Raw genomic sequence first — 26,264 nt, 5'->3', positions numbered from 1 at the left:
GACATCAGACCAGACAAAAGCATAGAGTGCATAAAAACCCCTGAACCTAGCTTTATAAAAAAAAAAAAAAAAAAAAAAAAAAAACAGGAGCTTTTTGAGCACCTAGTGACACAAAATTCAAAGCTTCACACTTGACAGGCAAATTCACCGTAATAAAACAAATCTTGAATTAATGGCAAATCACAATCCAATATTTTCTTTCTATGCGGAGATCGCAATTGGAGCGGATCGAAAAAACTACCAAGGAAGATGAGTTCTCAGATAATAATAAATAATGATGCCATTATGTAGGCGCCTGTTGAATAAAACCCGGTTTAGCTGGTCCCTAAAAAAAAAGAGGTTCCGCGAAAAATTATATCATTCAGCAATCACGCGGACATTATTATTTTTTTTCTGAGCTTTTTCGTGGTGCTGATCGCACTCGTATAAATATGGAGCGAATTTCAGGGGTGATGTGCCATCGACAGCAACAAGGGGATGGGATCCAATCTCGAGACGTTTATCAGTGTTTTTCTCTATTTATAGGTTGTGGTTGACTGAGCCTTGTTTTATTTGACGTGGGAATTGATTCACCAATTCTTGAAATCACATTTCTGCCGAACAAAGGCACAAATGCCGAAGTGACATTATATCGACACTCAGAATCCAAAAAGGCCCGATTATGTTATCATGTTAAACAAAGAACAATGTTATCAAATGAGTAATTCACAAAACCTCATTCACCAAGTGAGATGGTATTGAATTAATTGGAATGGTGAGATGAATCTCGTGTTTCAGCATACCGATGTAATATGACACCACATGAAATGGAATACCGGTATGCTATGCAAGCTACTCATGCTCAGACTGTCCGAGCCTGGTCTGAGCCTGAGTGGGTGGTATTGGAGGCGAGTTCACACTTGCTAATGTCAGACTAGTTAGCTTGGAATATGGAGCGCCTTGTAAGCGGTAGGCTACGGGTTCAATTCCCGCCGGGGGAGAACTTTATTCTAAAGTTCGGTTTCGATTTTTGGGACGATAAGTCCTTCACTTCACTTTTACAGTTCTCTCTATCAAACCTTTCATTTTTATTATAGATTTAAAAAAGGGGGGGGGTATGATAAAGAAAACTGGAACTGCTAAGGTCTTATCGTCCAGAAATCGAAGAGAGAAGGAAGACAGGAGAGGAGAACGGCAAATAGCCGGAGATAACATTATTTGCTTGGGTTAACATTATTTGTTCAGTATAAAATCCGCCCCGGGCGGGAATCCAACCTGCAGCCTAGCGATTACAAGGCAGACCCGCTACCAACCAAGCTAACAAGACTGGCTTTAAAAATAATAACAATAACAAATTTACTGTTGTGTTCTTTTGGAATAGTAATAAATTGATAGAAGGCAGTGAGGTAAGTCTATCGTGTGTAGCCAGATGTTTGGGGAACAGACCAGTCCTGTCCCCTATGGTTCCTGTCCACCAATCATTTTCCTTCTTGGTCACGTAGATAACTTCGTCCTGGTTAAATGTAAGATCTCCCGGCTCAGTTGAATCATATGGGTAAGCCGCAATGTAGTATTCTGAATGGAAAAAAAAGAAGTGAGAATTGAACCCGAGACGTAGCACTTACGAGGCCGATGCGCTACCATCCAAACTACGAGTAACTAGGCCAGCTAGTTCTAATATTCTATTCTCGAAATGTACATAAATAGTACCATGGCATGAGCACCTGTGTTAGAATATCAGGCACGACTATAGGTATTATTCACATACACAAAAAGCCGACCTTGTGACTTAAGTGTAGGGGCAAACAGCCCTAGAGGATGGGTTAAGCGTATGCGTATCTACGGATAGATATTATTCATCAAACCAAGTGAGGTCTAAGTTTTAACAAAAAAACTGTCAAAATAGCGCTAACTCCCGAAATGCAGCCAAAATACCGCCAACCATTGCGCGTTTTTCCGAAGATAATACAAACCATCTTTTAGGGGGTTTTAAGGATACTTTATCCTTTGCCGATGGGGAAGAGGCAAGTAAAAACATAAAATAAAGACAAGTAAGAAGGACTTACTAGACAAAATTAATGAAAAACTAAGCACAATTGAGAAAAACTTACTATATTTCGTTTCTCAGCATACACATTGTAGAGTTTTTCACTATCGCTCATCATGTTGGCTAAGGTTTTCTTGAGATCATCCAGATTGGAATTGTTCACTTCCAGGTCCTTCTCTTTAGTACTCAACTGTAAACAATGAGGAAAAATCACAATATCAATTTCTATCTCGATCATGATTTGATTGTAAAAGTAGAAGTTTAAAAGGGAGGGGAGTTAAGAAAGATTGTACCTCGGTACTGCTTTCGCATTAGTTCAAGACACATTCTTCTCCACTTCCACAAGACACTTCAAGACACAAAAGGACACAAGACACATCCATGCCTATCTATTATCTAAGAACGGAAAAGTCTCGTTGGAAAATTTCCGTCCTGGCCGGGATTCGAACCCAGCACCTCCAGGTTGAGAGTCAGTGCTCTTGACCACTCAGCCACAGAGGTGGGCATGCAATAATTACCTGGGATTCAAGATCCTGGATTTTCTCGCGCAAAGTCTTCAGCGCCAGTTGTTTCTTGCTGATGAGAAGGTTGGTTTGTTCTTGTTCGTCAGCATGAGCTCCCGGGTTAGCCTTTGTTCGAGCCTCGAGCTTGGCTTTCTCGTGGTTCAAAGTAATGAGCCTGACAACATGAAATCATAAAATGTTTTTATTAATTGATTCATGAATTCACTCAAAATCTAAAAGTGAGCTTTGAGTGCCTTTTCGTAGTTCTCCTTCCTCTTGTCTTCAAAACTGGTTTGGCCAATGCCCGCCATCGGATCTGGCACTGCCTCCGTACCAGGGACCCCTGAAAATAATGGTATTTTAGTCGAATAGAATAGAATAGAATATATCTTGTTTATCCTGCTGGGATAGGAGTGAAAAGTCCCTTTACCCCCGCAGTCTAACCAAGGGAAATAAAAAGCTTGTTTAAGGCGAGCCCACGAACATACTACTGCTCTTGATGAAAAAAATCCTGAAGAGCAGCTAAACAGCACAGTACGAAAAATAACAGCACAAAAGACAAAACAAAGTAGTAAACTTGACAGTAAATTTCTATGTTCCTGCCTTTAAGGAAAATATTTGGGGATACCCTTTTCAACAACTATACCCAGCTTAATGTTTTTCTTTCTTGTATTAAGTAAGGTAATTCCTGATCAAGTACTAGAAATTTTAAGCATTTCTATTGAAATCAGCGTGTTTCGAACTTCCTTTATCAGCGAAGAAAAAAAAAAGTGGTTGAGCCCCATTCCTGATCAAGTACTCCTGTTCCTGCCTTTAAGGAAAATATTTGGGGATACCCTTTTCAACAACTATACCCAGCTTAATGTTTTTCTTTCTTGTATTAAGGTAATTCCTGATCAAGTACTCCAAAAAAACCATGATGAAAATAATTACACTAAACACCATTAATAGCCAGGTCTACACTCTGTACCTCTATCTAGTCTCATGTCAGGCCTGTTAGCTACTTTAATTCAACATCAAACTGTATACTTGGGGATCACTTTTTGTCAATCTATACTTACTTGTAAATGCACTGAGCAGAAAACATCTTGAGAGCCATCTGAACTGCTTTGTGTATCTTTTAGATCTCCTTCTTCCTTTGCTTTGATGGTGTGATCCTTTGTTATTTTTAGCCTTTGATGAGCCTAGAAATAAATATTGAGAATAGGTAAGTAAGTAACTTTCAAATATTACTTATATTGTATTCAAAGTGTATGGCCAAAAAAAAAAAAAAGAATGGCTCAAATAGAACTCAAGAACTCCTTTACTCTAGGCTGCTACTAAGTACTATTGTATTCAAATTCTCAAATTGCAAAAAAAAAAAAAAAAAAAAAAAAAAAAGAATGGCTCAAATAGAACTCAAGAACTCCTTTACTCTAGGCTGCTACTAAGTACTATTGTACTCAAATTCTCAAATTGCAAGAACAAAATTTCATAGGTATCTTGGCTGGAATTGAACCCAGCCTCCAGTTTACCAGGCAAGCATTTTAACCACTGTAGGGTTGGGACATCGAGATGAAAACATCGATGTTCGATACATCGATGTTTTTAAACTTCGATATATCGAGTATCCGATGTATCGTAATAAAAAACATTGATGTTGACATCGATGTTTTTGTTCCGATGTATCGTCCCAACCTAGGGTTGGGACATCGAGACGAAAATATCGATGTTCGATACATCGATGTTTTTAAACTTCGATATATCGAGTATCCGATATATCGTAATCAAAAACATCGATGTTGACATCGATGTTTTTGTTCCGATGTATCGATGTTTTCAAAACATCGATGTCGATGTCCCAACCCTACTGCAAAACCAATGTAGGTGTTTCTAATATTAATTATAATAGGGGTAAAGTAAAATACCAAATATGTTAACCCTCAATAGCAATGTCTACCTGGATACAAGGTATGTTAACCCTCAATAGCATTGTTTACCTGGACACAAGCATCACAGATGAACTCCCCACACTCTACACACCAACTCGTACAAACAGCTGCCTCGGCACATGACTGACACTTGAGGTCTTTCAATCTCTCAGCTGGGCTAGGTTCAGTAGATGGGGCTTGAGCACTAGCTGCTGCTTCTAGGAGAAATCTGTTATCAGTGATAAGGGTAGGATCACAAGACACATTGCAGAGTTCACATCGTAATTCTTGAATCACTAAAAAACAAACAAATGTCAGGGTTTAAGTATCTTCTTTATTCTCTTCTCATTAGATATAACTACAATAATATAATCCACTCAAGATTATTTTTTTTTCTTTTGAGGCCATTGATGATGAGCAGGATAATTGATGCAAAATCCTGTTGTACCTTACATTACACCTATCTAACGAGTAAGAAAAGAACCCTAACTTTTTAAATAATAAAAATAAATGAAAATAATTATTCAGATAAAAATCTTCACTTCAATCTCTCAGCTGGGCTAGGTTCAGTAGATGGGGCTTGAGCACTAGCTGCTGCTTCTAGGAGAAATCTGTTATCAGTGATAAGGGCAGGATCACAAGACACATTGCAGAGTTCACATCGTAATTCTTGGATCACTAAAAAACAAACAAATGTCAGGGTTTAAGTATCTTCTTTATGCTCTTCTCATTAGATATAACTACAATAATATAATCCACTCAAGATTTTTTTTTTTCTTCGAGGCCATTGATGATGAGCAGGATAATTGATGCAAAATCCTGTTGTACCTTACATTATACCTAATATCTAACGAGTAAGAAAAGAACCCTAACTTTTTAAATAATAAAAATAAATGAAAATAATTATTCAGATAAAAATCTTCACAAAATTAAAATTAAAAAGACAATTGAGATTCAATAAGACATTCAACAAAGAAAGTTTGGTGAGCTTTCGGGAATACTCAGATTCCCATCATCAGACCAAAAGACGCAAGAGAGGTGTTTACTCTGCAAGTGCTGGAATTGAAGTCTGCTTCAACTCCAGTCTTTTTGGTCTCTCGCGTCTTTTTGGTCTGATGATGGGAATGTGAGTATTCCCGAAAGCTCACCAAACTTTCTTCATTGAATGTCTAATTGAATCTCAATTGTCTTTTTAATTTTTATTATTTTTACAAATGTCAGGGTTTAAGTATCTTCTTTATTCTCTTCTCATTAGATATAACTACAATAATATAATCCACTCAAGATTATTTTTTTTTTCTTTGAGGCCATTGATGATGAGCAGGATAATTGATGCAAAATCTGTTGTACCTTACATTACACCTATCTAACAAGTAAGAAAAGAACCCTAACTTTTTAAATAATAAAAATAATTATTCAGATAAAAATCTTCACAAATTAAAATGAAAATTAAAAAGACAATTGGGATTCAATAAGACATTCAACGAAGAAAGTTTGGTGAGCTTTCGGGAATACTCAGATTCCCATCATCAGACCAAAAAGACGCGAGAGAGGTGTTTACTCTGCAAGTGCTGGAATTGAAGTGTGCAGTGTGCTTCAACTCCAGTCTTTTTGGTCTCTCGCGTCTTTTTGTTCTGATGATGGGAATCTGAGTATTCCCAAAAGCTCACCAAACTTTCTTTGTTGAATGTCTTATTGAATCTCAATTGTCTTTTTAATTTTTATTTTTTTAAATAATACTTACCCAGTTCTGTAGTATCTGTAATAGTTGGGTTTAGTTTGGACTGGATACAAGCATTACATGCTGAATGAAGACATTCAAGAAGTTTCGGTTCAGAAGCTGGAGTCAATATGTTCTGACAAAATGTACACTTTTCATTTTCCCAAACATTTACAGGAGCACTAGGTTCACAATCTTCAGACTTTGGAATCAGTGCTGGTTCATGGTTTTCCTTGGTCTCACTTTGCACCTCAGCTTCATTAGCAATGTCAGATGGTGTTTCTACTGTCTCCGTTGTAGTGTCACCAAGGGGATCTGATATGTCATTTGTACCACTGATTGTGTCAATAGCTTCTTCCAGTGCATCAGCAATATCTAAGGAAGGAGGAACGAAACAGAAGTCGGACTCATGGTCTATGAACTCTTTTTTAATTTCACTTGTCTCCTCCATGACTCCCTGGCTGAACTGTCACTCAAATATGAGAGTACTACCTAGACATTACCAACGTCAGTGTCCAACAAGTCTTCTACCTTAAAAGCACATTATCCCTTGTTAAAGCAAGTTCAATTATAGCTTTGATAAGTATCAAAAACACTAGGTATTTGTCAAAAAGTTAATTAAATGTTAGGACACGCCTTTAGAGATAATCGAACTATCCGTTCTTGGAACGGGTTTAATGGTCGACAAGAGTTCGAAGCGACAATTCCTGGAAACCTATATGAACACGAACTATCTCCTACTTCCAGGGGAACCCGGGGACCCAGCACCCCCCTCACCCTCAGCAACAGAGGGGCCCCATGCACCATCAAGCGGGGGGTCACAATGGTCTGGGGGGCTATGGCGGTCAAAATCACGGACAGCAGGGGAACCCCTATCAGATGATGCAGAGCTATCAGCAGGCACATCACGCTGCTATGCAGGTTAGTCCTTACTCAACCAACACCAACCTCAGTGGACTTTGGATCTGGAGGTTGGTGAAATTTGGTGTGAAGTCCACAAATGTGACAAGGATGCAACACAAAACTTTTGGTTAGAATAGGTGCTGCAGATGGCGGCTGGAGGTTGGTGAAATTTGGTGTGAAGTCCACAAATGTGACAAGGATGCAACACAAAACTTTTGGTTAGAATAGGTGCTGCAGATGGCATTTCGGCCGCTTTTTGGCGGCTTTCGACTCTATTGAGGGTTAACATACCTTGTATCCAGGTAGACATTGCTATTGAGGGTTAACATATTTGGTATTTTACTTTACCCCTATTATAATAAATTAATATTAGAAACACCTACATTGGTTTTGCAGTGGTTAAAATGCTTGCCTGGTAAACTGGAGGCTGGGTTCAATTCCAGCCAAGATACCTATGAAATTTTGTCTATACTGACTAAACGGTTAGAGATATTGTAAAAGTTACAATAGAAGAACACCCAAATAAGCATCTTTCAATAGGATAAGGAAAGTCGGGTGATGTTCACACCAGATATTTTTTTTTTTATGTTCATTCTTGAAACGGTAAGACCTTAGCAGTTACAGTTATCTCTATCAAACCTCTTTTAAAATAATAATAATAATCTTTTTTTTTTTCAGCAACAAGCCGCCAACCACCAAATGAACCAGATGCCCGCCCTGATGAAAGTCCAAACGCCGACCGGGGCCAAAATGGTGTACCGAAATACGCCCCCCCAGTTTATGCGCGGCCCAATGTACCCACCCGGCGCGGGTAGGCCCCCCCAGAGTATGATGGGTGGGAGCCAACACCCTCAGCATGCCCAACACCCACAGGTGTCCACCAATATGAACAATGGAAATCATAGCATGGTGAGTGGGGTTGGGTGGAAGAACTCCTTGTGGTTGGGTGCTCCTTTTGGACTTCCTTAAGCCCTATTCGATTATGTGACTTTTTTATTGGTGAGTGGTGTTGGGTGGAAGAACTCCTTGTGGTTGGGTGCTCCTTTTGGACTTTCTTAAGCCCTATTCGATTATGTGACTTTTTTTACAGTCAACATGGCTGAACAATGAGATTCCGCTTTCGACGTCAACACTGTGTCCACACTTGCTCCACAAAGCGGAATCTCACAATCTCATTGTACCGTTGTTGAGGTGCTTTAGTACTACGGACAGTAGGTTGTGCTGGTTAATATATATTCTCTATCTTTTTCCTTCTTCATAAGGCAAGACTGCGGGAGTTGAACTTTTCAGTCTCATTCTTGCAGTGTAAACAGGAAAAAAAAAAAAAAAAAAACGCACAGCTTTATCGAATTATCCCAGGGGAAGTACCCAATATTACTTCTCTTCGCTTTCCCCTTTTTTTTCTATTTTGTTTAGTCTTCGTTTTTATTTTTTACTCACCCTACAATTTATTATGCATATATTTTACCTCTTTTTTGTTTTCCCCCACTTTCCTGGACGCATATCTTGTGTAATCACAGAGATTTATGATTTTGACTTGAACAGTTTGTGCTTTTTCGGACTATTTAGTTTAGCGTGGTCCTTAAAGGTTCGAATCTTTCAAGTCAAAAATTACCTTTGTTTTCATTTTTATTGCAATAAAATGCGTCTGGGTTAACATTTCAGTTCTTTTTTTTATGAAATTGTTTTTCGGTCATGGTTTACAGTGGATTTTGATGAAAAAGCATAACCTTATTTTGTTGACTTTAAGAACGTAAAAATTGGACCGATTCCTATCCTTTTAGAAATAGAAAGTAAAAAAAGCAATACTAGAAGAATAACTTGTGAATTAGAAAGTAATCTGTGTGTAATGGAAAGTAAAAAAGTCCCCTGTGAACGGTGATCGTTAGCTGCTAGTGTTTTAGGTTAATTTTATCGGATGCAGTCCGCAAAGTCATTGTTTTATAAGACAAAATATTTCTTTTTTAGATAGGTAAACAAATTGCTTATAATAATTTAAAAATTTATACAGTACAGAGATTAATTATTATTGTTTTATTTATTTAATAATTGAAAAAAAAAGAGAAAAAAACGAATACAAAATAAATTTTATAGTTTAAATATAAAAGAAAATCGTCGTTTTTGTGCACTTATTTTCATTTAGAATTTTCAGGATTTCCAGAAATATCTAGTAGTCAGTAGAAATAATATTATAAAATGCTTTCCTTTAATTTCTAACTAAAGTAATGACTAATGGTTTGCAAGATGTAGTTGGCTTGGAAGGCAGGGGGCCGACCTTTGAACGCTAGTAAATATAAAAGAAAATCGTCGTTTTTGTGCACTTATTTTCATTTAGAATTTTCAGGATTTCCAGAAATATCTAGTAGTCAGTAGAAAAGAAATAATATTGTAAAATGCTTTCCTTTAATTTCTAACTAAAGTAATGACTAATGGTTTGCTAGATGTAGTTGGCTTGGAAGGCAGGGGGCCGACCTTTGAACGCTAGGCCAGGGGTTCGATTCCCTTATTATTAATAATATACTGAGTCAAGCTACCCTTCCTAAAAGGTCAGTACGAAAAAAATGAATATTTCTTCAGAGAAAAATGGACAAAATTGAACGCTAGGCCAGGGGTTCGATTCCCTTGTTATTAATAATATGCTGAGTCAAGCTACCCTTCCTAAAAGGTCAGTACGAAAAAAAAATTAATATTTCTTCAGAGAAAAATGGACGAAAGTGAACGCTAGGCCAGGGGTTCGATTCCCTTGTTATTAATAATATGCTGAGTCAAGCTACCCTTCCTAAAAGGTCAGTACGAAAAAAAATAATATTTCTTGAGAGAAAAATGGACGAAAGCAGAATTTCATCATACTAAAATCGTAGGCTTTACACGGGAGAAAAAGAAAACAGGTGTTTAAAAAATGTATAACATGTCTACCTAAAATGCTTCGTTTTATTGAAAAATTAAACCATAATGTTTTTTACGTAAAATTACAAAATAATAAATGAAATATCAATTGTGACTAAAATGGAATTATAAACGTTTATAAACTTAAATTTTTGTTCATTTTTTTATATAAAAAAATAAAAATATATTCTAAAGCAATGAATTTAAATAAATAATAAATAAAAAATGTACAATATTAACTGTAAAATAATTATTAGGTAATTTTCTAGTTGATAAATAATTTAGTACTTGAAATGAAGATGAAGTGAAATGAGTATATTTTGTAAGCGCATTTTTATATTCAATATAATCTCAACTTGTTCAATGTAAACAATTCAAAGAGAAAACTTTTCCTCGCTCGCCTAATATTTGAGTTTCGTTTATGTTTTTAGTTTGATAACTCAATGTAAACAATTCAAACATCTTTGTGTTATGCGTCAAGCATGTCACAACTTCAGTGGGTATCACAGAATTACCATTCAATGTAAACAATTCAAACATCTTTGTGTTATGCGTCAAGCATGTCACAACTTCAGTGGGTATCACAGAATTACCAAAAAATACTACGCTAAACTACATAGAGTATTAATATATTCAATATTCCTCTTGCATTCGTAATACTACCTCAGGGGCCTGTTTCTGAAAGAAACTTTACAAGTTCGCACTTTGCGAAAGTTCTTTCTAGAACAGGGGCCATTTTATTATTTATTTTTTTACATGTGCTTGGAAATATTTGAACATAAGTATGAAACAAAAATCGACGTAGCGGAAATTACAAAACCGGACTTTGGGACAAATGGAGAATAAAATTAGCTTAGACTGTAGAAACTACATAGAGTATTAATATATTCAATATTCCTCTTGCATTCGTAATACTACCTCAGGGGCCTGTTCCTGAAAGAAACTTTACAAGGTCGCACTTTGCGAAAGTTCTTTCTAGAACAGGGGCCATTTTATTATTTATTTTTTTACACGTGCTTGCGAAAATCAAGCATAAAATAATACACGTAGCCCTTATGCACTATATAACCTCGTGAGTACAAATGAAGAGCTACTTATAAATGAGTCCCTGTGGCAGAATTACAAATGACAATGGAATATATCGCAGTGCTAGTGAAAAAGTGACACAACTCTAAATTTTCAATTTTTGTGCTCTCTTGAAAAGTGAAGTTTTTCGAGTTATGACACTTTTCCACTAGCAGTGCGACTTGGTTAAATGGACTGAGCAGAGCAATGAATACATAAAATTTAATAATAAAAATACTAGCAACAATATGATGAGCACTAAAGTTGTGAGGTAACACAAAAGAGAAATTAATGCACAATATTTTACATTGATCCTATTTCACTAACATTTATTCACCAAATGTTAAGGCCCGCTTACACGCTATGTCTTATCGTACGTTTTGTCTGAGGACAACAATGAATACATAAAATTTAATAATAAAAATACTAGCAACAATATGATGAGCACTAAAGTTGTGAGGTAACACAAAAGAGAAATTAATACACAATATTTTACATTGATCCTATTTCATTAACATTTATTCACCAAATGTTAAGGCCCGCTTACACGCTATGTCTTATCGTACGTTTTGTCTGAAGGACAAATCCTATCAGCTGAAACGTAGTGTGTAAACGGGCCTTTAGCCATCCTAAACGAGCTAAGCAGTCTAAGCACCAAAGCATTATTTGAGAATTTTAATCTAATTTGTATGATGCAACTTGCAAGTGGCGAAAAATTGACTTATCAATTTCCACACTTGTAAACAAAACATGAGAAAAACGGAAAATTTTGGTAATTTTTTCCTCTCGCATACCAGTATTCACTTAAAATTGGACTTCTGTATGATGCAACTTGCAAGTGGCGAAAAATTGACTTATCAATTTCCACACTTGTAAACAAAACTTGAGAAAAACGGAAAATTTGGTAATTTTTTCCTCTCGCATAGGTACCATTATTCACTTAAAATTGGACTTTGTCTATCTCTTAGTGGCCATCTCTTCAAACCTGGTAAGTAATACCTATAGTTTCCCCGAAAGTTCTTGACAAGCACATTGTGGGAATACTGTACACTACTTATTTCCCTTTGCTCTAATGTCCTCATCTTGCATGTGAAGGTAATCATTTGATAGATTCATCAGTCACTGAGTTGTAAATTTCACCGAGAAACAGATCCCCAAAAGACCAATGGGGTTTTGAAACATGCTAATTGCTGGAATAGATTCATCAGTCACTGAGTTGTAAATTTCACTGAGAAACAGATCCCCAAAAGACCAATGGGGTTTTGAAACATGCTAATTGCTGGGGGCAAGTAGGTACTTTCTTAACCTACAACATGTTATTTACATGGCTAATTATTACTCATCAATTTTTGTTCTAGGATAGTGATGGATCCCAACAAAAAGAACAATGACTGTTACTTCTTCTACTATTCATCTTGCAACAAAGGCAACAACTGTCTCTTTAGGCATGAACCTAGTGCTTTGGGATGTGAACAAGTTTGTCAGTTTTGGCAACTGGGAAAATGCCAAAACCAACGTTGCAGTTTGAGGCATATGGAGTTAAAAAAGAATCGTAAGGCAATACCTTGCTACTGGGAAACTCAACCATCAGGATGTTGTAAAAACCATTGCCCATTTCAACATAAAGTTAAAAAAGATATCCGATCTGATGTGGTGGACACAAGTGGAAATAATCAAGCGTATACCATGGCTGATTCTACTATTGGAATTATCACCAATAACTTTGATGAAGCTCTCCGCATGCAGAACATATGACCATTTCCACTAACTTTTCAACCTGTCTCTGCTATAGCCCCCCCTCCTCTTGTTCTCAATCACAACAGACAATTCACACCAACAGTTGGCTACACTGCTGCAGTTACCCCTACCCATCAGTCAACACAACAAATAAAATATCAGCAAATGCTTCATATGAAAAGTCTATTTAACAATAATTCATTCTGAAACTTATCTTTTGGTTTGAATAATTAAATTGTTAGCAATTAATACTTTCTAAATACAAAACATTGGGGGGAAAAAAATGCACAATTGGTTTGTTTCTTCATACTTTTGTAATTGATAAATGATCACTGTTCCAGCTAGAATAAACAGTCTATTCTGTTAGACCTCTCCCAATAGGAAGCCAGTTCTTATAATTTTGTTCATTATCTTTTTTCCTCGGTGGTGTAGTGGTCAAAATGTTTGCCTGGTAAACAGGAGGGTGTGGGTTCAATCCTATTGATAAATGATCACTGTTCCAGCTAGAATAAACAGTCTATTCTGTTAGACCTCTCCCAATAGGAAGCCAGTTCTTATAATTTTGTTTATTATCTTTTTTCCTCGGTGGTGTAGTGGTCAAAAAGTTTGCCTGGTAAACAGGAGGGTGTGGGTTCAATCCTAGCCGAGGTATGGAATTTTATCCTCAAAATAATTTGAGAATCGGACTGGTGGGGCAGCTCCCTAATGATGGAAATAAAGGGAATTGGAAATTTAAATTTAATATTTTTATCACCAAAGAAAGCAGCATGATATTGCTCCTATTTTGGGGGAATAAAGCCCAGAAAAATGTCACAAAAATCCAAATACGTAATTCACAGTGATAGGTATAGGGCTACAACCCTGTAGGGTACCAGGAGGTGATGTGATACCAGAAATGAGGGGCCACTTGTCCATGGACCATAAAAAAAAAAAAACTTGAAGCTGTCCCTTTTGGAGAAAAAAGCCTAATATAATAACACCAAAAGTAAAAATCTAATCAAGTCACAATGATATAAGGCACAAATAGCTTTTGTCCCTAATTTTACCAAATAGGCAATAATATAGGTATGTTAGCTACTTACCTAATATGAACACTTTTTGCATACATTACTTACCTTTTCCAGCCAATGACTGCATAAGACTGACAGGTAGAGTGGGAGGAATATCAAAACCTCGCAACTTATTGCTGATCAGTTTGCAGGCAATCACAAACTCATTGATGTTCATTTTACCATCCTGATCGGTATCTGCCAAGGACCTGAATGATATAAACATAATTTGTGGTGAAGACTTTTATGTACAAAAAATTAATTCAACACAATATTTTTATTTCATTTTCAACTGTCAAAAATTAGTGACATATAGGTAATATAATAAGGTAGGTATAAAATAAATTTACCACTTAAATTTTAGGCTAAATTAACACCTTTGGAACCCTATAGATCCCCTGTTTTGAAAGGATTCTCAAGTTCACTGAACCACCAAGTCTTAGTTGTGTAAGTATCTACTTATTTGTTACCAGTGAGCTTACCATATTTGGCCAAGAGTAGCAACAGGCAAGCCAGACTGCATGAGAAAACCTTTGACCTGGTCTCCTGTCACTATTCCATTGACTGGCTTCAGTTCACTTGTGTTTTACAATTTTTTGTCAAATTGATAAACATTAAATAAATATATTGAACTCTATTGAACTCTAGCACCAAGTCTTAGTTTGTAAGTATCTACTTATTTGTTACCAGTGAGCTTACCATATTTGGCCAAGAGTAGCAACAGGCAAGCCAGACTGCATGAGAAAACCTTTGACCTGGTCTCCTGTCACTATTCCATTGACTGGCTTCATGGCTTGAAAATGAGTTTCAAATCGGGTCCTTTCATGGCGAGACACATTCCAAGGGTCCATCTTGAATCACTTGGAAATCCTTTAGTCTAGGTACTTTTCAATCTGGAATAACTTGACTGGCTTCATGGCTTGAAAATGAGTTTCAAATCTGGTCCTTTCATGGCGAGACACATTCCAAGGGTCCATCTTGAATCACTTGGTCTAGGTACTTTTCAATCTGGAATAAACAGACAACAAAAACTCCTCTCAGGTGACTCTTTCATCATACAATTTTTTAAGACTGTCTGACAGGGAGGGATTATCTAAAAGTTAAGTGGAGGCTATCAAGGGTAGGTTATGAAGGTGGTTAGCTTTAATTTAACCAAGGTCAACAAAAACCTAAAGCTTCGTGGACAAGACTATCCTATAAATTGATTTTTTAAAGCCAAATGAAATTTTGTTGTAAATTCAACTGCCCCTAATCAATACGTCATGGTTTTGAATTTTGATACTAGGTACAGAAGTACGGAAAGAAGCTTACCTCAGAGTGAATCAATCAATATTTCACGATCATAATTACCTACACCTAAAAATGCCAACAAAACTTCTCTAAAGGTAGGTATAAAATTTTGTAAAGATCTCCAAAACCAAATGCTAGACTTCTGTACTTCAGACTTTTGAATTTTGAAATGAATTTAATGAATTTCGAATATTCGAATTTTGAGTTTTGAGATTGAAGTCGTATTTAAGGGCCTGGTTCACGACTTTTGGGATTTATAAAACTTCATACCTTTTATTAATATTTTATTAATTAATTAATTTCACTTTGAAAATTGAGAATATACTACCAATTTTCTTTGAATATGAGGATAATCATTTCAGTATAAAATTTTAATTAAAATTCAAATGGGCTGTAAAATAAAGTATACTCCCTAGGTCCGTATCCCTAGTGTTCCATGGAACAGGCCCCAAAAATTTTATAAAAACTAGTGACCTCTAGCGGTGAAATTTTGCACTACTGTTATCAAATGTTCAGTGGTGCTGCAAAATGCAACTCGCTTTAAAAAAAAAAGATATATCTAATCTACTACAGGGTGTCCAAAAATTTAAAATCCCTCGATTTTTCTACGGATTTAAAAACTTCTTTCATTCGAAAACACCAATTTTATAATAATAATAGACTCTTGAGTGGAAGGTAACCACTAGGCGAGGTTAACGCCGGAGGCGTTTTCTACCACCTAACCCTTAGAGCTCCATTATTATTATGTGGTCAAATTCTCAAATAAAATGAGGATAAAATTCCATGCCTCGGCTGGGATCGAACCCACGCCCTCCTGTTTACCAGGCGAGCGTTTTGACCACTACGCTACCGAGGCAAATTTTATCTTCAATGATAAAAAATAAACTGCATTTTTCACAATACTCATATGAAAGTTTTGGCTGAAAATTCCTATTTGCTGAAGTTTCATTTTTTACCATTCCTTGGTACTGATGGGGTTTAACTGCTAAGGTACCTAGAGGGACTTTTCAATCCGGGCTGGATAAACGAAGTATTATAGGTACCATTCCTTGGTACTGATGGGGTTTAACTGCTAAGGTACCTAGAGGGACTTTTCAATCCGGGCTGGATAAACGAAGTATTATAGGTTGGTATTTCTTCCTAATAACACTAGTCTTTTTTATTTTTACATCTTCTCGTGTCCAGACATCGTTTTTCAACAGCCTCTCAATCAACCCTAAGTTGAATACTTTGGGCTGACATTTCATTTTGGCAACAAAAATTTGCAAGGCTGATACCCTTTGCACTCAACCTTAGCTCTTTCTTTAGCAAAGAGCTAATTAAGGTTGCTAAGGTATCCTCTCTGTTTAAAGTCCCCCAGCCAGACAAACCTGGTACCTACCTCAAGTAAAAAGAAGAAAAGAATTTTCCAAATCAAAATTGTAGATAATAATTATATTTCGCAGCTGAACTTCTTTAGAAATAGTGGCTATTATATTATTATTTCAAAAAATACAAGTTATGTTTTACTTATCAGTTATATTTTTCAAAAAAGAAAGAGAAGAAAAAAATAACAAAAAATATAAATCAAAATAACAAAAATCAAACTAAAGTGATTAGACAATATATTAACACTAAAAAGAAGAAAATATGTAACAAAAAATATAAATCAAAATAACAAAAATCAAACTAAAGTGATTAGACAATATATTAACACTAAAAAGAAGAAAATATGTCTAGATTCTAGAGCAACATGAAATATTAAAAAGAGATTTTTGATTTTGTTTTAATCTGAGATAAAAGAATGGCAGACAAGACTACAGTTAATAGTTGCCAGTTATTATTTGATAATTTTTGACATTGCTCTAGAGAAGGAGTGATCTGAATTTTCAGAACAAAAATACTCAGACAGTGTCCTAGAAGAAATAATCATAATAGAAGAGGAAGGAGAAATCAAATGCAGTTCAAAATTACATAAATAACATCTTGGAGGAAAATTAAAGAAAAGATATTTCATCTAATGAGCATGGGGTGTAGTAAAATGATGTTGTAACATTTCAGGAGCTGTGACTGAATCTCACCACTAACTATCAAGTAACCTCCTTTTGCTTGAATGGTCATACATAATGGGAAATGTACATAAATAGTACCATGGCATGAGCACCTGTGTTAGAATATCAGGCACGACTATAGGTATTATTCACATACACAAAAAGCCAACCTTGTGGCTTAGGTGTAGGGGCAAACAGCCCTAGAGGATGGGTTAAGCGTATGCGTATCTACGGATAGATTATTATTCATCAAACCAAGTGAGGTCTAAGTTTTAACAAAAAAAAAACTGTCAAAATAGCGCTAACTCCCGAAATGCAGCCAAAATACCGCCAACCATTGCGCGTTTTTCCGAAGATAATACAAACCATCTTTTAGGGGGTTTTAAGGATACTTTACCGGGCGGGAATCCAACCTGCAGCCTAGCGATTACAAGGCAGACCCGCTACCAACCAAGCTAACAAGACTGGCTTTAAAAATAATAACGATAACAAATTTACTGTTGTGTTCTTTTGGACTTTTGGAATAGTAATAAATTGATAGAAGGCAGTGAGGTAAGCCTACAGTGTGTAGCCAGATGTTTGAAGTATGGATCTGAAAACACCTGTAGAAATGTACATAAATAGTACCATGGCATGAGCACCTGTGTTAGAATATCAGGCACGACTAAGTATAGGTATTATTCACATACACAAAAATCTGGTGTGAACAAAATACGGCTAAATTTACCTGCCACGGCCACATTAGCAGCTAAGGTAACACTATTCTGCCTCTGCCGTCGGAAGGCGGGGGGTATCATATCAATCGGCAACGGTACCGGGATCTTCTCTCCGCCTTTGGCCAAATCACACAGGTGCATAGCCAGCACGAACTCATCACACGATAGCTGGCCGTCTGAATCCATATCCGCCAGGTTCCATATTTGGGCCAGTATCCCCTGGGAAAGGCCGGTGGCTACCATGATGTTCCGTGCCTGAGGGCCGGATAGGAATCCAGAACGGGTTCGGTCTGTGGTGTTGAATAGCTGGGTGTATTTGAGTTTGGAGGCGTGCGGCACTGCCCACTCCAGGGGCGGCCCTCCCAGTCTGAAATGGAACAACAGGGAGTTAAAGTCAAATAGAAATACATGCATACAATATTTCAAATTAAAAATGTTATTTCAATTTTGGGGTCAAGTGGATCAGAAACAATACCATGACTTCTGATGAAGTTTTTCGCAGATCGAAGAGTTTACCCCTTCATGTGAGTTTAATTACAGTTGGTTAGAAAGTAACTTCCCCAGATAATGATGGACACTTGAGTGGAAGGTTAACACCACCGAAGGACCCGGAGGTGTTCTTCACCACCAAGAATATTGGTTTTTTGTTTCGAAGAGGCAAGTAAAAACATAAAATAAAGACAAGTAAGAAGGACTTACTAGACAAAATTAATGAAAAACTAAGCACAATTGAGAAAAAACTTACTATATTTCGTTTCTCAGCATACACATTGTAGAGTTTTTCACTATCGCTCATCATGTTGGCTAAGGTTTTCTTGAGATCAACCAGATTGGAATTGTTCACTTCCAGGTCCTTCTCTTTAGTACTCAACTGTAAACAATAAGGAAAAATCACTATATCAATTTCTATCTCGATCATGATTTGATTGTTGTTGTTTGTTGTTTTCAAATGCTCGGAGTTGACTATTAGGTCATTTTCCCTATGATTTGATTGTAAAAGTAGAAGTTTAAAAGGGAGGGGAGTTAAGAAAGATTGTACCTAGGTACCACTTTCGCATTAGTTCAAGACACATTCTTCTCCACTTCCACAAGACACAAAGGGACACAAGACACATCCATGCCTATCTAAGAACGGAAAAGTCTCGTTGGAAAATTTCCGCCCTGGCGGATGTGTGTGGTTTTCTACCAACATAGGGAAAGGATTTCAAACATCTTGGGTGCGTTTATCAATCATGTTTTTAATTTTAACCACTGTTTTACACTACCCAGTGTGTACGACTAGGTACCTACACAAGAGTTTTACCCAACCATTGATAAACGCACCCCACCTAAAACAAAGTTTGGTAATAAAATGAATTTACCTCTATACTCACAATTCAACATGAAAAGATTATAGGCAAATAAAAACCAAACACTCACGGTGATTCCACAGGTGCCGGTGGTTTATCCGGGGTCAGCGGTCCAGGAGGTGTCAGCTTGGTTATCGCTGCAGGAACATTCGGTGGAGACGTAGCACCCGGTATAATCGATACAGGGGAAGTGATACCACCCTGTAGGGTACCAGGAGGGGAGGTGATGCCAGGGATGAGAGGGGTGGTGGAGGAGGGAGGGGCCACCGTGTTTGGAGGGGAAACAATGGAGGTGCTTAGAGGTGACGGACCTGAACCTCCTCCTGGGGAGGGGAAGATAGAAGAGTGAGAGTTAGATGTAAAAAAATATCACACCATTCACGCAATTCGGTGCAGTCAGAAACAAAAAATAATGTTATCCTATTAAAGGAAAGATAGAAGAGTGAGAGTTAGATGTGAAAAATATTACACAATTTACGCAATTTGTTGCAGTCAGAAACTAAAAAATAATAAGGTTATACTAAGATTGTTACCTTAGAACAAGACGTTATACCTATTTAGAGTGTTACTATTAATAGATATTAGTTAATACTGTTCGGATAGGACTACAGGGTCCCTTTACCCTGTCAGTAAGCTACAACTATTACTGAGTAAAATGATGTTGTAACATTTCAGGAGCTGTGACTGAATCTCACCACTAACTATCAAGTAACCTCCTTTTGCTTGAATGGTCATACCTACATAATGGAAAAAAAAATCAAAGTAATTTCAATTTTAGGAGTTCAATCCAAGTTTGTAACCACTCATTCAAAATCATTATAATTATACTAATTTAAGTCTCTTCAATGGTATTGGTAAGTACCTACAATTATTACCTACTAATTTCAGAATCTGCAGCTACTATGGTGTAAAACTGAATTTAATGACAACAAAAATTCAAGACAAAGAAGACATTACTTAGTCCATGTACTAACATTCCAAAAGTAATTTCAATTTTAGGAGTTCAATCCAAGTTTGTAACCACTCATTCAAAATCATTATAATTATACTAATTTAAGTCTCTTCAATAGTATTGGTAAGTACCTACAATTATTATCTAATTTCAGAATCTGCAGCTACTATGGTGTAAAACTGAATTTAATGACAACAAAAATTCAAGACAAAGAAGACATTAGTCCATGTACTAACATTCCAAAAAATGATAAACTCTGTAATACTTTACAAAGTTCAAACCTCTTTTTTTTAAAAAAAAAAAAAAAAAGGATTTATTGGATTAGATACATAGGTAAGGATTAAATATTGAAATTATACGGGACTAGACAGCTGTTCAAGTGTTCACTTTATGGCCAATTGATGGGGAGATCAAAAGTCAATAGTGCTCAGATAGTAAAGAAATGAAGAAAGTAACAAGGGTAATGAGCTAATAAGGATGGAAAGAAATACAAATAGAGTAGAAGGAAAAATAAGAGGAGCAGGATATGTAATCAAAGTCAGTTGGTCAGTTTCTCTTTAGCACACGCCAGCGCCAGGCCAATGGTACATGGATATGGTTTATTTGTTTGCAGTAGCACAAAATCACAATAAGCAGAGCTGCAGGTTTTCCTAGTGCCTTGCTGTTACCTAGATTGATCAAATTGGATTGGTAAGATGGAGTAGGACCTCCAATGAGAGGTAAAGATGAAGCTATACTGCTTGGTTGTATTGGAATGCTGGATCTTCCAACAGAATTGCCCAGCAGTGAAGACATGGGTGTGATACTTCTTGCCCTGTAGGTACCTGTGGTTAATGGTTATTATTAAACATATGTAACTGTATTAGATGTCAAAGAATGGGTAGCAACCAGTGTAAAGAGATAATTGAAACATGGAAGTGAATTGCAAAGGAGGCACTTAGTAATGCTGTGATATCCACAAAAGTTGTGCAAAGGCTCTGCTTTAACACAAATGAATATGATTAGTTTGAGTTTGACTTGGCTTAGCATGTAAGGACCTACCTCTGTTTCTTTGTTATATTTCACTATGGCACAAACATGTGGGAATTTTGTTCTTTGTATGGGTTTGAGTATACCTTTGAAGACACTTGGACATGTTCTTTCAAGTGAATTCTACATATCACTTAGGTAATTTCTAGTTAAAATGTGTCAACTTGACAATAAAAGCATAAAATTCCAGGATGACTTACCAGTGAGTTGGGCTGGTAAGGGAGGGATGGCAGGGGCCATTGGTTGCAGAGGTATGAGAGGCTGAGCAGGAGGAACCTGGGGTCGAATCCCAGCCAGGGTTGTGGGCACTGCTGCTGGTCTCATGGTGGGGAGTTGTGGCACAGAGGGCCCTGTTAAAAGAGGACTGGTGGGGCAGCTCCCTAATGATGGAAATAAAGGGAATTGGAAATTTAAATTTAATATTTTTATCACCAAAGAAAGCAGCATGAAATTGCTCCTCATATTTTGGGGGAATAAAGCCCAGAAAAATGTCACAAAAATCGAAATACGTAATTCGCAGTGATAGATATAGGGCTACAACCCTGTAGGGTACCAGGAGGTGATGTGATACCAGAAATGAGGGGTCACTTGTCCATGGACCATAAAAAAAACTTGAAGCTGTCCCTTTTGGAGAAAACAATAATTTGGAGGCACGGATAGTTGAGGGGACAGTTATCTCGTGGTTACGACCCCAGGGTGCATTGCCCACCATAGACAAAAAAAAAATCGTTTTCGATTACATAAAATTCTGCTATGGCTTCCTAAAAAATGGGGAGAGGGAATCTATTGGACTCTGAAACGTGTAAAGCACAAAATCGGCCCCGCTCAGTTCTGGGACCCCAAATTTCAAGGCTCGAAGTGCCTTGATCTTATTAACCCATGTACCAAATTTCATCAATTACATAAAAATCTGCTATGGCTTCTTAAAAAATGGGGAGAGGGAATCTATTGGACTCTGAAACGTGCAAAGCACAAAATCGGCCCCGCTCAGTTCTGGGACCCCAAATTTCAAGGCTCAACGTGCCTTAATCTTATTAACCCATTTCATCAAAATCGGACCGGGCAATCGCGAGATTTAGCGGAACCAACTTTCAAATATTCAAACATCCAATTCAAAATGCAAAACTGTCGAATTAAAACGAAGACCTCACATCGTTCGGTCAAAGAAAGGGGAAAATCTCACCTCTGTTTTTCTCGCTTCTCGAACTCCTCGCGTTCCTTTCTCTCCCGCTCCTCTCTCTCCTTCTTCTGAATCTCCAACAGGGCCTTCCTCCGTCTCTCCAACTCAGCCTGGCCCTTTTCGTAGTTCTCCTTCCTCTTGTCTTCAAAACTGGTTTGGCCAATGCCCGCCATCGGATCTGGCACTGCCTCCGTACCAGGGACACCTGAAAATAATGGTATTTTAGTCGAATAGAATAGAATATATCTTGCTTATCCTGCTGGGATAAGAGTGAAAAGTCCCTTTACCCCCGCAGTCTAACCAAGGTTATAAACCAGAAAAAAAAAAAAAAAAAAAAAAAAAAATCTAGCGTGAACATCACACGACCAGCCATTGCCCACATTACGAACTAGGAAAGTAACAGAGGGTAAATATTGTGGGACTTAAAATAAGTGGACCAGAAATATTGAAAAAATTGAAATATTGTCGAAATTTTCAAAAATAAATATATACACACACCTACCTTCTAATATACCCATGTTGTATTGACCGTACATTGATGGGGATCAACTCCCATTTTCGTAGATTAGTGGAAGCTGGTTAACCCATCTTTTATTTTTATTTTTTTTTTTTTAAGAATACTTTTCATTTATTTACATAAATAAATCATACATTCCAAAAAATAACAATAATGATAATAATAAAAAAAAAGTGAAAAGTTTTTATTTTTACAACCCATTCAGCACATTGCTGGTGTCGGGTTGTAATTTTACAATACAATCAACACTTCCTCTCTTTTAGATCTAGCTTTGAACCCAACAACCTTCAAAATGCTAAAGTACACTACCTATTTACAGGATTGGGCGGGGGTTTCTCTTTCAGGTGGGATATGGACCTTATACTTGATGCCCCCAGGGGGCTAGGAGGAAAAAAATTGAGGGTAAAAAAAAAAAAAAAAAAAAAAAAAAAAAAACGATGATAATATTATGGGGCAATACATCCCTACCCTACCCAATCTTCCATCTTTACTTTTTACATCCATATTATCATACGTTTATGTAGGTAAATAATTCTTATTGTTATCTTTATATACCTTTGTTCATGTAATTGCAATGTATTTATTATTATCATCAATAAAATTGCGTTTGAACGCCTATATAAAAATGTAATGTAAATGCAGTTTATTTGTGTTATTATATCACAACTTTGGTGCTCACTGCAGCATTGTAGGATTTTCCCAATATCTCAATAATCCTAAAATCCCATGTATTTTTGTCACAACTTTGGTGCTCACTGCAGCATTGTAGGATTTTTCCAATATCTCAATAATCCTAAAATCCAATGTTTACCTACCATGCTGGCTAGGGTTGCCAACTTTTTTTTCGGCGTGGTCCTTTCATGGCGAGACACATTCCAAGGGTCCATCTTGAATCACTTGGAAATCCTTTAGTCTAGGTACTTTTCAATCTGGAATAAACAGACAACAAAAACTCCTCTCAGGTGACTCTTTCATCTAGGGTTGCCAACTTTTTTTTCGGCATATACGGTACAAACTAGCAAAATGGTGAAAAAATACGGATTTCCCGATTTTTACCCGGAACAAAGGCATCCCCCCCCCCCCCAAACAAAAACAATTTTGCATCAAATAAAAAAAAATAAAAAAAAAAACAAATTCCAATGAAGTAATTCGAAATGAAAAAGGTGACTCTTTCATCATACAATTTTTTAAGACTGTCTGACAGGGAGGGATTATCTAAAAGTTAAGTGGAGGCTATCAAGGGTAGGTTCTGAAGGTGGTTAGCTTTAATTTAACCAAGGTCAACAAGAACCTAAAGCTTCATGAACAAGACTATCCTATGAATTGATTTTTTAAAGCCAAATGAAATTTTGTTGTAAATTCAACTTATTCAACTGCCCCTAATCAATACATGGTTTTGAATTTTGATACTACAGAAGTACGGAAAGAAGCTCACCTCAGAGTGAATCAATCAATATTTCACAATCATGATTACACCTAAAATGCCAACAAAACTTCTCTAAAGGTATAAACTATAAAATTCTGTAAAGATCTCCAAATCCAAAACCAAATGCCAGACTTCAGACTTTTGAATTTTAAAATGAATTTCAAATTTTAAGATTGAAGTTGTATTTAAGGGCTTGGTTCACGACTTTTGGGATTTATCTACTTGCCCCCAGCAATTAGCATGTTTCAAAACCCCATTGGTCTTTTGGGGATCTGTTTCTCAGTGAAATTTACAACTCAGTGACTGACAAATCTATCAAATGATTACCTTCACATGCAAGATGAGGACATTAGAGCAAAGGGAAATAAGTAGTGTACAGTATTCCCACAATGTGCTTGTCAAGAACTTTCGGGAAACTATAGGTATTACTTACCAGGTTTGAAGAGATGGCCACTAAGAGATAGACCAAATTCCTTGCAAATCTAGAGCACTACCAGAGGCATGATTAGAACTGAGGGAAAGGAAAACAGGGAATTGGGGCAAAGGATTGGAACTAATTTTGAAAAGTCCTTACGAGTCTTATGACATGTCGGTAAAAAAGAATGGGAAACACTGGGAAAACTACTAAAATTCAAGAAAAACCTACTCAAATTTTATATCAAATTTGGAGTTGGAGTTGGTCAGTTGGAGGAAAAAAGTAAAAAACAAGAAAAAGTCATGGCGTCCACGAAACTGATCACGATAGAATGGGAAACACTGGGAAAACTACTAAAATTCAAGAAAAACCTACTCAAATTTTATGTCAAATTTGGAGTTGGAGTTGGTCAGTTGACTCAGTTGGAGGAAAAAAGTAAAAAACAAGAAAAAGTCATGGCGTCCACGAAACTGATCACAGTGATCACGAATCGATACTCGATACTACTCGTTACTCGATAGTTCGGTTCGATATCTATTATCGATATTATCCGTGCGCGTTAAAGATTCGTTCACAATTTTCCATTTGGGCGCGCTGTACGATAATGCTCTTTCACTGGTTTTATTTATCGATATTATCCGTGCGCGTTAAAGATTCGTTCACAATTTTCCATTTGGGCGCGCTGTACGATAATGCTCTTTCACTGGTTTTATGGAGAACCCCCTATGAGGACCCCTGACATAACGTTATCTTCCTAAAGAAATGTCAACTTCTCCCAGATAGACCAAGAACGAAAACCGAGAGCTTTTTTTTTTTTCTTTTTCGAAAATAAAAGCAAAATTTAAACTTTGATCACAGTTCGATCTAGGTATTAACTTTTTAACTCCACCAAGGCAGTACTGCTTAGGACGTCCACACTTGCTACCACAGGCCACTTGTGTATTTCCAATGGAATGATAAGACCTCTGTTGCTAAGCTCTGTTTTCACACATAGTCGATCCCGTCGATCGACGAAATGGTGAATCTATGTTGTCGAGGCAGTGTACGGTTTCAGGTGACATCGATCGACGCCGTCGACCATGTTAGGATGTTCGGTCTGTGGTGTTGAATAGCTGGGTGTATTTGAGTTTGGAGGCGTGCGGCACTGCCCACTCCAGGGGCGGCCCTCCCAGTCTGAGATGGAACAGGGAGTTAAAGTCAAATAGAAATACAGACATACAATAATTCAAATTAAAAATGTTATTTCAATTTTGGGGTCGAGTGGATCAGATACAATACCATGACTTTTGATGAAGTTTTTCGCAGATCAAAGAGTTTACCCCTTCATGTGCATAGAAGTGTCATTTCTACGAGGATGTGTGTGGTTTTCTACCAACATAGGGAAAGGATTTCAAACATCTTGGGTGCGTTTATCAATCATGTTTTTAATTTTAACCACTGATTTACACTACCCAGTGTGTACGACTAGGTACCTACACAAGAGTTTTACCCAACCATTGATAAACGCACCGCACCCTGACCCAACTAAAACAAAGTTTGGTAATAAAATGAATTTACCTCT

The 26,264-nt window shown here is 36.9% G+C and overlaps 3 protein-coding genes and 1 long non-coding RNA gene across 4 annotated transcripts in view; 1 reads left to right on the top strand and 3 right to left on the bottom strand.

Moving 5' to 3' along the window:
• LOC103506839 (intersectin-1) overlaps positions 1–22,863 on the bottom strand; it is a gene marked incomplete in the record, with an annotated part of 67,617 nt that extends 44,754 nt beyond the window's left edge. Inside the window, 9 exon segments of the mRNA XM_026821819.1 lie at positions 2,091–2,216; positions 2,545–2,704; positions 2,767–2,872; positions 17,847–18,202; positions 19,255–19,507; positions 20,805–20,960; positions 21,366–21,541; positions 22,349–22,550; positions 22,848–22,863. Of these exon segments, the coding sequence (XP_026677620.1) occupies positions 2,091–2,216; positions 2,545–2,704; positions 2,767–2,872; positions 17,847–18,202; positions 19,255–19,507; positions 20,805–20,960; positions 21,366–21,541; positions 22,349–22,550; positions 22,848–22,863 (1,551 nt within the window).
• On the bottom strand, positions 3,561–6,775 carry LOC113466423 (E3 ubiquitin-protein ligase TRIM33-like). Its single transcript, XM_026821816.1, has 3 exons — positions 6,184–6,775; positions 4,509–4,735; positions 3,561–3,713 (listed from the first exon to the last, which is right to left on the bottom strand). The coding sequence occupies exons 1-3, from the start codon at positions 6,608–6,610 to the stop codon at positions 3,576–3,578; spliced, it is 792 nt and encodes a 263-aa protein (XP_026677617.1). The 5' UTR covers positions 6,611–6,775; the 3' UTR covers positions 3,561–3,575.
• Positions 11,955–13,138, top strand: LOC103506837 (zinc finger CCCH domain-containing protein 11A-like). Its single transcript, XM_008471251.3, has 2 exons — positions 11,955–12,001; positions 12,372–13,138. Exon 2 carries the CDS (start codon positions 12,379–12,381, stop codon positions 12,766–12,768), a length of 390 nt encoding a protein of 129 aa, XP_008469473.1. The 5' UTR covers positions 11,955–12,001; positions 12,372–12,378; the 3' UTR covers positions 12,769–13,138.
• LOC113466426 lies at positions 14,561–15,299 on the bottom strand. The gene is made up of 2 exons (XR_003390815.1): positions 15,111–15,299; positions 14,561–14,692 (listed from the first exon to the last, which is right to left on the bottom strand). It is a non-coding gene; the product is annotated as an uncharacterized LOC113466426 (long non-coding RNA).
• Positions 22,864–26,264: the final 3,401 nt, after the last annotated feature.

The sequence above is a fragment of the Diaphorina citri genome, unplaced genomic scaffold, assembly GCF_000475195.1.
Source record: "Diaphorina citri unplaced genomic scaffold, Diaci psyllid genome assembly version 1.1 scaffold265, whole genome shotgun sequence".
NCBI lineage: Eukaryota > Metazoa > Arthropoda > Insecta > Hemiptera > Psyllidae > Diaphorina > Diaphorina citri.
This window is presented reverse-complemented; position numbering and strand designations above follow the sequence as displayed.

What these genes read in the sequence shown, in the direction of transcription:
- LOC113466423 (XM_026821816.1), bottom strand. Translation starts at nt 6,610, where the DNA reads ATGGAGGAGACAAGTGAAATTAAAAAAGAGTTCATAGACCATGAGTCC. An exon ending in TACAGATACTACAGAACTGG is followed by an intron (nt 4,736 to 6,183) that starts GTAAGTATTATT and finishes TTTGTTTTTTAG; the next exon opens with TGATTCAAGAATTACGATGT. An exon ending in TCTGTGATGCTTGTGTCCAG is followed by an intron (nt 3,714 to 4,508) that starts GTAAACAATGCT and finishes ATTTATTTCTAG; the next exon opens with GCTCATCAAAGGCTAAAAAT.
- LOC103506837 (XM_008471251.3), top strand. Translation starts at nt 12,379, where the DNA reads ATGGATCCCAACAAAAAGAACAATGACTGTTACTTCTTCTACTATTCA.